The sequence below is a fragment of the Rosa chinensis genome, chromosome 5 (genome assembly GCF_002994745.2).
Source record: "Rosa chinensis cultivar Old Blush chromosome 5, RchiOBHm-V2, whole genome shotgun sequence".
Lineage (NCBI taxonomy): Eukaryota > Viridiplantae > Streptophyta > Magnoliopsida > Rosales > Rosaceae > Rosa > Rosa chinensis.
This window is the reverse complement of record NC_037092.1, coordinates 81,552,562-81,565,067: the sequence shown is the minus strand read 5'-3', so window position 1 is coordinate 81,565,067 and position 12,506 is coordinate 81,552,562. Positions and strand designations below refer to the sequence as shown.

The 12,506-nt window shown below is 39.7% G+C and overlaps 1 protein-coding gene across 2 annotated transcripts in view; it reads right to left on the bottom strand.

Moving 5' to 3' along the window:
* The window catches only part of LOC112165232 (mediator of RNA polymerase II transcription subunit 15a), a 37,512-nt gene that overhangs the window by 24,843 nt on the left and 163 nt on the right, over positions 1 to 12,506 (bottom strand). For both annotated transcript variants that reach the window (XM_040506408.1, XM_040506407.1), the window contains exons 2-11: positions 12,220 to 12,417; positions 12,058 to 12,137; positions 4,353 to 4,427; positions 3,551 to 4,094; positions 3,157 to 3,211; positions 2,641 to 2,754; positions 2,433 to 2,544; positions 2,246 to 2,339; positions 1,482 to 1,536; positions 951 to 1,064 (exon numbers count right to left, since the gene is read on the bottom strand). In XM_040506408.1, coding sequence (XP_040362342.1) covers positions 951 to 1,064; positions 1,482 to 1,536; positions 2,246 to 2,339; positions 2,433 to 2,544; positions 2,641 to 2,754; positions 3,157 to 3,211; positions 3,551 to 4,094; positions 4,353 to 4,427; positions 12,058 to 12,137; positions 12,220 to 12,417 — 1,441 coding nt within the window. The remainder of the gene's footprint in view (positions 1 to 950; positions 1,065 to 1,481; positions 1,537 to 2,245; positions 2,340 to 2,432; positions 2,545 to 2,640; positions 2,755 to 3,156; positions 3,212 to 3,550; positions 4,095 to 4,352; positions 4,428 to 12,057; positions 12,138 to 12,219; positions 12,418 to 12,506) is intronic.

Sequence of the window (12,506 nt, the reverse complement as noted above, 5' to 3'; positions counted from 1 at the left end):
GCTCCTTATATTTCACAACCAGACAAATTCAAATAATGATGATGATGATGTTGATCAGAACTCAAAATGACAAACAGGCCCAAATAAAAAGTAATGCAGATAGGAAATAGTTCAAATGATGAACTAGACATATTCATGTGGAGAATGTAACGCAGATGATAAGCTAGCAGGTATATTTCTACCGGGGGCCCGGGGGGGTGGGGGTGCAGATAGTAAGGCAGACGTATTTAGTGCCGGGGTAGGAGCTAGTACAGATGATAAGCCGGGCCCAGAGGTAGGGGTTAGTGCAGATGATAAGCCAGCAGAATTTTGAACTCCAGCAGGCGGAATGTTACTTTGAATGTTCTCTGATAAGAGTTGTCCTTGATTGGTGACTTGAGGTTGCATACCAGAAGACCGTACTCAGTACTCAAGTAATATAAAAGTTATAAACGCATAATAGAAAAAGGTATAAAAATTAAAATGAAAAAATAAAAAACAATAAGATGGAGTTGCATGAATTACTATCACATGTTTCATAGGTATTACCAGCAGAGTTGGATTGTAAAGAATTGGCCATTGTGTTCTGAGACTTGGTCTCCATAGTGATCATCTTCAGAGAAATTTTCCGTAGATAATCTGACTACAAACCGAGATCGGAACAAAAGTTAGATCATATTGCTACCTACAGACCAAAAAACAATAGATATCCAAGTCACTATATAAACAATAGATATCTAAGTAACTATATACAGACTATGTACCTGACTTGTGGCAGCACCATAAATCTTTTCCTCAAATCTAACAGAAATTTTCTTCAGTTCGTCCAATCCCTCTTGACTGGAGAAAGGAAGATGCCTCTTCAATAGATCCATACTTGACATGCAACAAATTCAAAAGCCATTTTTAACATAGAACAAAAGTGAATTCAAGATGAAGACCCAAATGCAGTCGAAATTCAGCATACTAACAGCTTATTGACAATTCTTTGCCGCGAATCCGCCTGCAATTGGCTCCTCCAATCTCCTACATCCATTGCAGGCTCTCCACCTTGAGGAGGACTCCCATCGTTGTACTTCATGAACCTTACCAACCACCAAAATGTCAAACAAAACAATAGACATTCAATAGCAAGTTCAATGAAAGCCTGATACACAAGCTGCTAAACTTTTCCCAACATAAGTTTGTAAATTCAATTACGCAAAATCAAAGCCTGAAATTCACATGGAATCGAATACCCAACAAAGTTCATGGACAATCCAAGAAAGAAAATCATACACAAGTTGCTAACTTTGATGGATCATAGAGATTTTTGATTCTGAAAACTTATCCATTTGCTCTTATGTTGTTACAGCAACTAATGAACTCCCAATAAGCTTGTATTAAATCCCTACAGCCTACAGATTAATGGTCCAAACCCCAAAGCTGAGCCTTCAATTTCTTTATGATCTTATATCATATGTAAATCCCATTTAACGAGCAAACATGGTCAGGAACATCACCTTTTGATAGGCCTCTTCTCTCTATGTCCAGTCAGGGCAGGTGAATCTAGAGATGCTACACAGTATAAAAAAAAAACTATGAGGTGAGTATTTCCACAAACTTTTGATATGAGAAAACAATCAAAGAAAATGACAAAAAATGGCTACATAGATTAGGCTCAATGGCAAGAAACAAAAATAAAATTTTGACAAACTTGTGGAAACAAAGCTGTAGCACAATAAGAATTCACAAATTACAAAAGAAGGCTCCTTATATTTCATGACCAGGTAAGTTCAAATACCGATGATGATGATGTTGATCAGAACTCAAAACAGGCCCAAATAAAAAGTAATGCAGATAGGAAATAGTTCAAATGATGAACTAGATATATTCATGTCCTGTGGAGAAGGTAACACAGATGATAAGCTGGCAGGCATATTTCTACCAGGGCAGGGGGTAGTGCAGATAGTAAGGCAGACGTATTTAGTGCCGGGGTAGGAGCTAGTACAAATGATAAGCCGGGCACAGAGGTAGGGGGTAGTGCAGATGATAAGCCAGCAGAATTTTGAACTCCAGCAGGCGGATTGTTACTTTGAATGTTCTCTGATAAGAGTTGTCCTTGATTGGTGACTTGAGGTTGCATAACAGAAGACCGTACTCAATACTCGAGTAATATAAAAGTTATAAACACATAATAGAAAAAGTTATAAAAATTAAAATGAAAAAATAAAAAACAATAAGATGGAGTTGCATGAATTACTATCATATGTTTCATAGGTATTACCAGCAGAGTTGGATTGTAAAGAATCGGCCATTGTTTTCTGAGACCTGGTCTCCATAGTGAGCATCTTCAGAGAAATTTTCCGTAGATAATCTGACTACAAACCGAGATCGAATCAAAAGTTATATCATATTGCTACCTGCACACCAACAAACAATAGATATCTAAGTCACTATATAGTCTGTAGTACCTGACTTGTGGCAGCAGTATAAATCTTTTCCTCGAACCTAACAGCAATTTTCTTGAGTTCATGCAATCCCTCTTGACCGGAGAAAGGAAGATGCCTCTTCAATGTATCCATTCTTCATATGCAACAAATTCAAAAGCTATTATTAACATGCAACAAAAGCGAATTCAAGATGAACACACCAATGCACTCGAAATTTCAGCATACTAACATCTTATTGACAACTCTTTGCCGCGAATCCGCCTGCAGTCTGTTCCTCCAATCTCCTGCATCCATTGCAGGCTCTCCACCATTAGGAGGACTCCCATCGTTGTTATCCATGAACCTTACCAACCACCAAAAATGTGAAACAAAACAATAGACATTCAATAGAAAGTTCAATGAAAGCCTGATACACAAGTTGCTAAACTTTCCCAACATAAGTTTCTAAATTCAATTACACAAAATCAAAGCCTGAAATTCACCAGGAATCAAAAACCCAACAAAGTTCATGGACAATCCAAGCAAGAAAATCATACACAATTTGCTAACTTTGATGGATCTCTATTGATTCTGAAAACTTATCCATTTGATCTCATGTTGTTACGGCTACTAATAAACTCCCAATAAACTTGTATAAAATCTCTACAGCCTACAGATTAATGGTCTAAACTCCAAAGCTGAGCCTTCAATTTCTTATATCATATGTAAATCCCATTTAATGAGCAAACATGATCAGGAACATCACCTTTTGATAGGCCTCTTGTCTGTATGTCCAGTCAGGGCAGGTGAATCTAGAGATGCTACACGGTACAAAAAATGAACTACAGGTGAGTATTTCCACAAACTTTTGATATGAGAAAAATGTTTATTAACAATCGAAGAAAATAACAAAAAATGGCTACGTAGATTAGGCTCAATGGCAAGAAACGAATACAAAATTTTCACAACGTTGTAGAAACAAAATGGCAGCACAATAAGAATTCACAAATTAAAAAAGGAGGCTCCTTATATTTCACAACCAGATAAGTTCAAATAATGATGATGATGATGATGATGTTGATCAGAACTCAATATGACAAACAGGCCCAAATAAAAAAGTAAGACAGCGATTGGAAAAGAACAACTGCAGAGCAATATACTTGATGATGTCTCCGGAATGGCTGTATGTGATTGATATAACTGGTTTTGCAGCTCCATTGTATTTCGTGGTTGAATTATGGCTGCCGATACCTGACCCGATGCTTTGTGCCTTTGCTGCATATCTTGCAGTAGTGGGATTAACTGTTGTTGCATGCTCAACTGTCGTTGTTGTATATGTATAAGCTGAGATTGAATATTTGAAAGATATTGTTGCTGTGATGGATGAGGTTGAGACTGCTGTCCTTGAGTAGGTATTAAGTTAGATGCACTCTGATCTTGTTGCTCCACCTTAGGTTGTTGCAGCAGGTGTGCATTGTGCATATCAGGTGGGGGAAGATGTAGAGAAGAAACAGTCTTCCTGGGTCTATTTGTATTAATGAAATTTATGATCTGCTTCTCGTATAAACCCAACTTCTCCTTCAAACCAGGTGAAATATTACTTTTGGAAACCTGTAAGACTGTTATGAGGTGCTCCAACATGGTCCTAAACACTTTCAGCTTCTCAAGCTTATCTGGATTTGACTGTGGCGGAACAGACTCGTACTAGCAAACATAAAGAACAGCAGAGGAGAGTAAGACACATAACAGCAGCCGAAAAAACGTAGCAAAACCTTGTAGCCAGCTAAGTATTCTGATAACAATGCCATGTACACAGGCTACATGGCTTTGGTGATTGAAAAGGAGAACTATTCATTGGGAGGAATCTATGACAGATTGCCTCTAACATAACCTTGAAGAGAAAGACTGCTTGATGACTAAAACTTAGCAAGAAATTACATGAGAAAAATTGAGATGATATACCTCCTGGAGTTTATTATCAATTTTCTGAAACATTTCACTTAATTCAGGCAAGTAAGTCTCCTTCATGACTTGGATCTGCAAATCAAAGTGAACAAGACAAAGATGGTTAAAAAGATATCTGTTGCGCCTACATGCTTTCACAGACTAGTACCACAAGCTTTTTTTTTTCCTTACTGATTATTTCACTGAACCCATGCTCAATGTTTGAAGGACAGTGCCAAAAGAAAAGATTTTGTCGATGCAACCACACAACTATTCCTAGTTCAGTACCAATATCAAGTTTTGGTCCTGCAGCTACTGACAGGGCCTTATACAATCTCAACCAAACCTGCGAAATCTTCCTTCCATGTCTGTTTCTATTTTCTGACAACGATAGAAAAATGGAATTTCTTCCAATATTATTTAAGCATCCCTGGGTTATTACCAACTATGTCCTGTTAGTCCAGCAGCTATTAGCATTCTGTTGAAGGAATATCGATTTAGTGTGCCTTATCAAACTAGGAGTAGCAATAGGAGAGAAGGTTCTAGATTTCCCAATCCTACACGGATTGGTATTCCTTGTAACATTAGAACTAGCACTTTGTAATCCCTATATATAGGGCTCCTATTCTCAATAATAAGAACACATCTCTCTCATCAATCTCTCTCAAATACATTATACTTAAACACGTTATCAGCACGACTCTAACCACAAAACAGAAAACCAAAACTCATTCACAAAGCAGCCCCTAGCCCGAGCTAGCCGAGCCTTCGCTGCAGCCCGAGCACCCGTGTGCTTGCAACCTTGCACAGCAGCCCCTGCTGCCCCCTCCCTGCAGCCCTGCGTTCCAGCCTGCTGCCACCGAAGCATCCCTGCTGCGCAAACAAGCCAACGCACACCCACTGCATCTTTTTCCAGTTCCTGTGCACATCCGTCTTCTTGCAAGCCTCGAAACGTCTAGTTCGGAAGCTCAGATCGAAAAACTTTCTTCATCAAAGTTGTTCGTCTCTGTCTCTTCCATCTAACCTCCGAATTTCAGTCTTATCGGAGTCATATTGAGATCTGTACACCAATCGAGGTACAAGCTGTTCAGAACAGAATCTGCTCCGAATTTTCACCAAGTAAGTATTCAAAAGAGTAAGTTTTGAAGTTCCTATAATTCGAAATTTAAATATTTCTTCTTTTCTCGGGGACTTGAAAACCTCCCTTCTTCTACATCCCACCTTTCTTATAACGTGGGTTCGATTCTTGAAAAGCGGAATCGTGGGGATTCACGCAATTAACGAACTAAGAGCGTTCGTAAGACTTCGGACTAAGAGCGTCCGTAAGCATCGATTAACGACCATATAAACATCATTGTTTCGGTCTAATCCAATTATTCTTGGAAATCGATTTCTTGGTAGCATAGCTCGGAAATCTTATTTAGTTTTCGTGGAAGCATTGACTCCGAAACTAACTTGTTTTTGTTTCATCTTTCTGGATGTCAAACACAAACAAACTCGATTTTGTTCCATTGGATTATGCAGGCAAAAGGTACTTAATTTGGGTCACTGATGTCGAGATCCACCTCATTGCCCTTGATTTATTGCATACAATCCAAGAGCTTTGTCCTATAGAAACAGCTCCAGACCCTCAAACTGAGAAAGATAATTCCAAGGCACTTGCCTTCATGAAACGTCACATGGATAGTGACCTACAGTTTGAGTTCATAAATGAGGATAGCGCCATAAAGCTTTGGCATGCGCTTCGCGAACGATATGGCAATGTTCGTGACTCCATACTTCCGAATACAGAAGCAGAATGGAAACATCTTCGCTTTTCTGAATTTGACACTGTCATGCAATTTTATTCGGAAGCTCTCAGCATCAGAGCAATGATGCGTCTCTGTGGAAAAACAATCACAGAAGACCAATTGATTGAGAAAACCCTCAATACCTTCCCCGTCTATGCTATGAGGTCCTCTGACTTATTCCGGACTCATGTAAATGCAAGACGGATCACAAGTTTCCAACAGCTTATTGCAGCTATGGCCACTGCTGAAAGACATGGCAATGAACTTGTGAAAAGAGAAATTGATAGGCTTCAAGATAGCTATCAAGAGCATCGTCCTATGGCTAGAGAAAGTCGCCATCGACGTCATGATCCATACGATCGAAATGCTCAAGAAGGTAATCGCTCAAGGCGACAATCCCACGACCGTAGGAGGCGTGATTTTGAGGGAAATAGGGTTGGAAACCATGGAACCAACGTTGGCCATGGGCACCACTTTCCAACGCCACCAGTCCTAGGGACTATGCATATTGCGCCAATGCGCCTCAATCAAGGGAGAATCCTCTTTATGGTGTCTATTTCTGATATGGAACGTCTGATCAATGGACCTGAATTTGCAATGTACCTACGAAGGTAGTCGCATCATGGTGATCAAGACTTCGAGTTCACAAAGACTTTAAATCTGGCGATGAAGACAAAATACCGCAGATTTTTATTTATAGTCTTTTATTTTTCCAAGAATTATGTCATGGCAATTATGCCTTAAATCAATTTGATTTTTATATTGGATTAGATTATGGTCACGAAACTTTGGTGTCATCATTGGATATTATTAATAAAGTATCGATTTATTTTATCTCATGTCGTAGACATGTTTTTCGAACTTTATTATTTTAAAGATATAAGAGCCAATGGTTTTCATATGGAAACACATTGTGAGAATGGACAAGAGTTCCTTTGCATCACCTCTAATGACTACGGACATAAACGAGTATTAGAGAAACTTATGTGTCGCTCTAGTGGGTTGTATGCAACCACTATTCGAGTCATTGAATCCAACCATGTCATGAGAGATGATTTATGGGATTCCGACACGTATAGGTTTTGGCACGACCGTTTGGGACACCCAGGTCGTGACATGATGATCCGTATATTAAAGACTTCACACGGACATCCCTTTTTCAGAACAAAAGGAAGTAAAACTCGAAATTTGGATCAAGGAGGAGCACCTGCGCCTCACGGTGCCTTCCCCCTTCAAGTCCGGCCACCACTAGCCGGCGCCGCCATCCCCCTGCGGCTCAAGGGTGGCTTTGACGCCACCTCTGCTCCTCTGACTCAAATTTCGACTTCTAAAGTCCATTGTGACTTCATGGCTCAACCAAAATCCTCATTGGTTATTTTTGGAGCCCATCATTCGTTCTGCAAAGCCTGCTCTTTAGCAAAGTTAGGATCGAGACCATCCTATGCAAAGGACACCAAAGAAAATATACCATTCTTGCAAAGAATCCAAGGTGATATTTGTGGACCTATTCAACCACTATGCGGACCATTTAGATATTTTGTGGTGTTGGTTGATGCATCGACACGCTGGTCACATGTCATGCTATTGTCCACAAGGAACGCTGCATTTGCTAAACTCCTAGCACAAATAATTAAGTTACGGGCTCACCACCCTGATCATCCCATTAAGTCTATAAGATTAGACAATGCTGGGGAGTTTACATCAAATACTTTTGATGATTATTGCATGTCCATTGGGATTGATGTTGAACATCCTGTTCCTCATGTTCATACCCAAAATGGTCTCGCAGAAGCCACCATTAAACGACTACAAATGGTTGCTCGAGCATTGGTGATGCGCACCAATCTCCCTATTTCTGCTTGGGGCTATGCAATATTGCATGCAGCTGTGCTTATTCGTCTGAGGCCCACTGCCACTCAACCCTTCTCTGTGTCCCAGATGGTTACTGGGTATGAGCCTGATGTCTCACACTTACGCATATTTGGGTGTGCAGTCTATGTGCCTATTGCGCCGCCACAGCGCACCAAAATGGGTCCTCAAGACGATTAGGCCTTTATGTTGGATATGATTCTCCAACGATTATCCGCTACATAGAACCCTTGACAGGCGATCTCTTTACCGCTAGATTTGCGGATTGTCACTTCGATGAGACAGTCTTCCCGTCGTTAGGGGGAGATAAGAACATCAATGTTCAACAGGAACGACAGGAATTGTCGTGGTCTGTCCCCACTCTGTCTCATCTTGATCCCCGAACCGCACAGTCAGAAATTGAAGTGCGGAGAATTCTCGATCTTCAGAACGTAGCAGATTCGATGCCTGATGCGTTTTCTGATATCGCTAAAGTGACGAGATCACACATACCTGCTGCAAACGTGCCTGCAAGGATTGATGTCCCTAAAAGTAGAGGACATGACGCCAACTCAAGAATGCATGAGCATGGCGCCAACGTCCCATCTCTCAATGATGGTGACGTTGTGGCTAGGCCCACGGCTCCCGCCAAGAAGCGCGGGAGGCCCATAGGTTCGATGGATTCTCGCCCAAGAAAGAAAGCGAGTTCGGCACAAAATAATCCATTAATCATCGATGTAAATAATCCATCTCATGAGAATATTCCGGATTATGGTTATGTCCAAGAGACATCATTGGGGGACGCTCTAATGTCAGAACCAACTCCAGAGAATAGAGAGATCTCCATAAATTACACTAGTGTACATGAGATGATGGATAGAAATTCTATGGCGATTGATGATGCATTTGCATATCATATTGCAAAAGGAATTATAGAATATGATGATATCGAACCTCGCTCTGTTGAAGAATGTCAACAAAGAGCGGATTGGCCTAAATGGAAAGATGCAATCCAGGTTGAATTGGATTCACTAACAAAGAGACAGGTATTTGGGCCTGTAACGCAAACACCCCCAAGTGTAAAGCCTGTTGGCCATAAATAGGTCTTTGTTAGAAAGCGTAATGAGAAAAAACGAGGTTGTTAGATACAAAGCCCGCCTTGTGGCGCAAGGTTTCTCACAACGCCCTGGAATTGACTACGAGGAGACATATTCTCCCGTGATGGACGTTATAACGTTCCGCTACCTTGTCAGTTTGGTAGTTTCCGAAAAACTTGACATGCAGCTTATGGATGTGGTTACAGCATATCTCTATGGGGATCTAGATTCAGAGATATATATGAAGGTTCCAGATGGACTTCAATTACCCAAATCAAGTGGCTCTAAACCACGGAGCGCGTTTTCAATAAGATTAAAACGCTCACTATATGGATTAAAACAATCCGGACGGATGTGGTATAACCGTCTAAGTGACTACTTGATTGGGAAGGGATATATTAACAATGAAATATGCCCATGCGTGTTCATTAAAAGAACAAGTTCCAGATTTGCAATCGTAGCAGTTTATGTCGATGACATGAACCTAATTGGAACTCTAGATGAGTTGAAGGAAACTGCTAAATACTTGAAATCCGAATTTGAGATGAAAGATCTTGGGAAAACACGGTTTTGTCTCGGTTTAGAACTCGAGCACCGTAGTGATGGAATCTTGATCCATCAGTCTGCATATACTCAGAAAATCCTAAGGCGCTTTAATGAAGATAAAGCAAAGCCTACGAGTACTCCCATGATCGGCCGTAGTCTTGAGCCCGGAAAAGATCCGTTTCGTCCAAGGGATGAGGACGAAGAACCATTAGAGGCCGAGGTGCCCTATTTGAGTGCAATAGGCGCATTATTGTACTTAGCTCAATGCACAAGACCGGATATCTCATTCGCAGTGAACTTGTTAGCTTGACATAGCTCTGCGCCAACACGCCGCCATTGGATTGGTATAAAGACAATCTTTCGATACCTAAGAGGTACGATTGATATGGGCCTATTCTATCCCTACAGAGAGAAAAGGAATGACGGAAAATTGGGATTGGACCCCAAAAGGCAAAACGCCCCCGTCCATGGAATGGCCGCCGGCCATGTTGCCGCCGCCGGCGCCGCCACCGCTCATGGTGGCCGGCGTTCTCCTATCTCCCTCCATCAAAACGACAATGATGTCTTGATGGGTTTTGCTGATGCAGGGTACCTCTCTGACCCTCACAAAGGTCGCTCCCAAACTGGTTATGTCTTTACCATGGGAAGCACTACGATATCTTGGAGGTCTACGAAACAGACCCTTGTTGCTACTTCCTCAAATTATGCAGAGATTATTGCTCTACATGAAGCCGTACGTGAATGTATATGGCTAAGGTCTATAATTAGACATATCCGAGGAAGTTGTGGTTTGAAGTCTACCACAGATGAACCTACATGCATTTATGAGGATAATGCAGCTTGTATTGAACAAATGAAGTTAGGTTTCATCAAGGGCAACAACACCAAGCATATATCGCCTAAGTTCTTTTATAATCAGCAACAACAATCACTTCTAAAGATTGAAGTGAATCAAATCCGATCAGAGGATAATGTAGCGGACTTATTCACTAAGTCGTTACCTAAATCCACCTTCGAGAAACATGTGAAGAGCATCGGATTGAGAAAGTTATCCGAACTCCCACGATTATAGCAATCAGGGGGAGATATCGACATCAGGGGGAGTTATGATGTCTACATGTTCGATCTCGAAGAGTGAAGGACGTGTTGTGCTCTTTTTGTCCTTCGACCAGGGTTATTTTTATCCCACAGGGTTTTTGTTACCTGGCAAGGTTTTTAACGAGGCAACGGATGAAGCGTCACCGCCAAGTTTGAAGCGGCACAAGAGGGAGTGTTGAAGGAATATCGATTTAGTGTGCCTTATCAAACTAGGAGTAGCAATAGGAGAGAAGGTTCTAGATTTCCCAATCCTACACGGATTGGTATTCCTTGTAACATTAGAACTAGCACTTTGTAATCCCTATATATAGGGCTCCTATTCTCAATAATAAGAACACATCTCTCTCATCAATCTCTCTCAAATACATTATACTTAAACACATTCCTAATTAATGCCTGAATATAAACACTATTATCCAAAGGGTGCGGCTATTGCCACCCTATCATTTACTTTGTTTACCCTATTTGCTCATTACACCCTACATTTTAATTTCAATTATTAAATTTACTTATCTAACTCATTTCTCTTTCTAGAAATATCCTTATATGACATATCCAATTAAAAAAGAATTTTTTTAACGAAAATCTCTCATTTAATTTATACCAATAACAAAACTAAAATATATTAAAGTTTTCTAATAATCATAATTTGATTTACTTCCATTTTTTTTCCTTTCAATTTCAATGTTCGTCTATTTCAATCTATATAAAAAGATTAGTAAGTTAACAACTATGAGCAATGAAGAAAATATTGATTTTTTTTTTCGTGTTTTAATTTTTTACTTTCAGTGTTCATGAAGAATATTGCAAAGATTTTGATGAAATTAACACTAATGGTTTTGTGAATTGAATAACAAATTAACCATGAGGAGAGAACAAAAAGACAAAAAAAAAGAGAGTAATAAATTCAAATTTAGGTGGAGAAGAAAAAGATTAATGTTATCCAATGAGAAATTAAGTAGTCTTTGTATTTAATTAACTGATTATGTATTTAGTTTTCTTTACAAATTTAGATTTTAGAAAATTAGTGTACTTATTAGTCATTTTGCATTTGGGTAATATAGTCTTTCAATAATTTAAATATTTGTAGGGTGAACTAAGAAAATAGTAGGGTGGCAATAGCCGCACCCTTATCCAAATGGCCAAACCCAAAGCAATGCCTTCAATTTCCTTTTCAATCCTATATCACAAAATCACAAATTAAGAACATATATGTACAATGTGTTCCAAGAACCCCTAAATAAGGGAACAAACCCCAAAACTGAGCCTTCAATTTCTTTATAATCCGCTATCAATCTATCATATACAAATGCCATTTAATGGGAAACGAATTAGGCACATCACCTTTTGATAGACCTCCTCTTGCCAATCAGTGCCACTTGTATCAGTAGTCGGGGATAAGAAATTAAGATATATTACATGATCTACAAAAAAGGACATTAGTAGGTGCACAAAACACACAAAAGTTTTGTAATTACTTGCAGAACATTGATCAAGGAATGCTACCATTTGAATCTTGTTGCTCCATCTTGGGTTGTTGCAGCAGGTGTGCATTGTGCATCTCAGGTGGGGGAAGATGTAGAGAAGAAACAGTCTTCCTGGGCCTATTTGTATTAATGAAATTTATAATCTGCTTCTCGTATTCGTATATACCCAACTTCTCCTTCAAACCAGGTGAAATGTTACTTTTGGACACCTGAAGGACTGTTATGACTCATACAAATTATGTATTTTTTAACAACATAAACAGTATTATTTGAATTTTGAAATGGAACAGAAAGTAGGGACCTGCA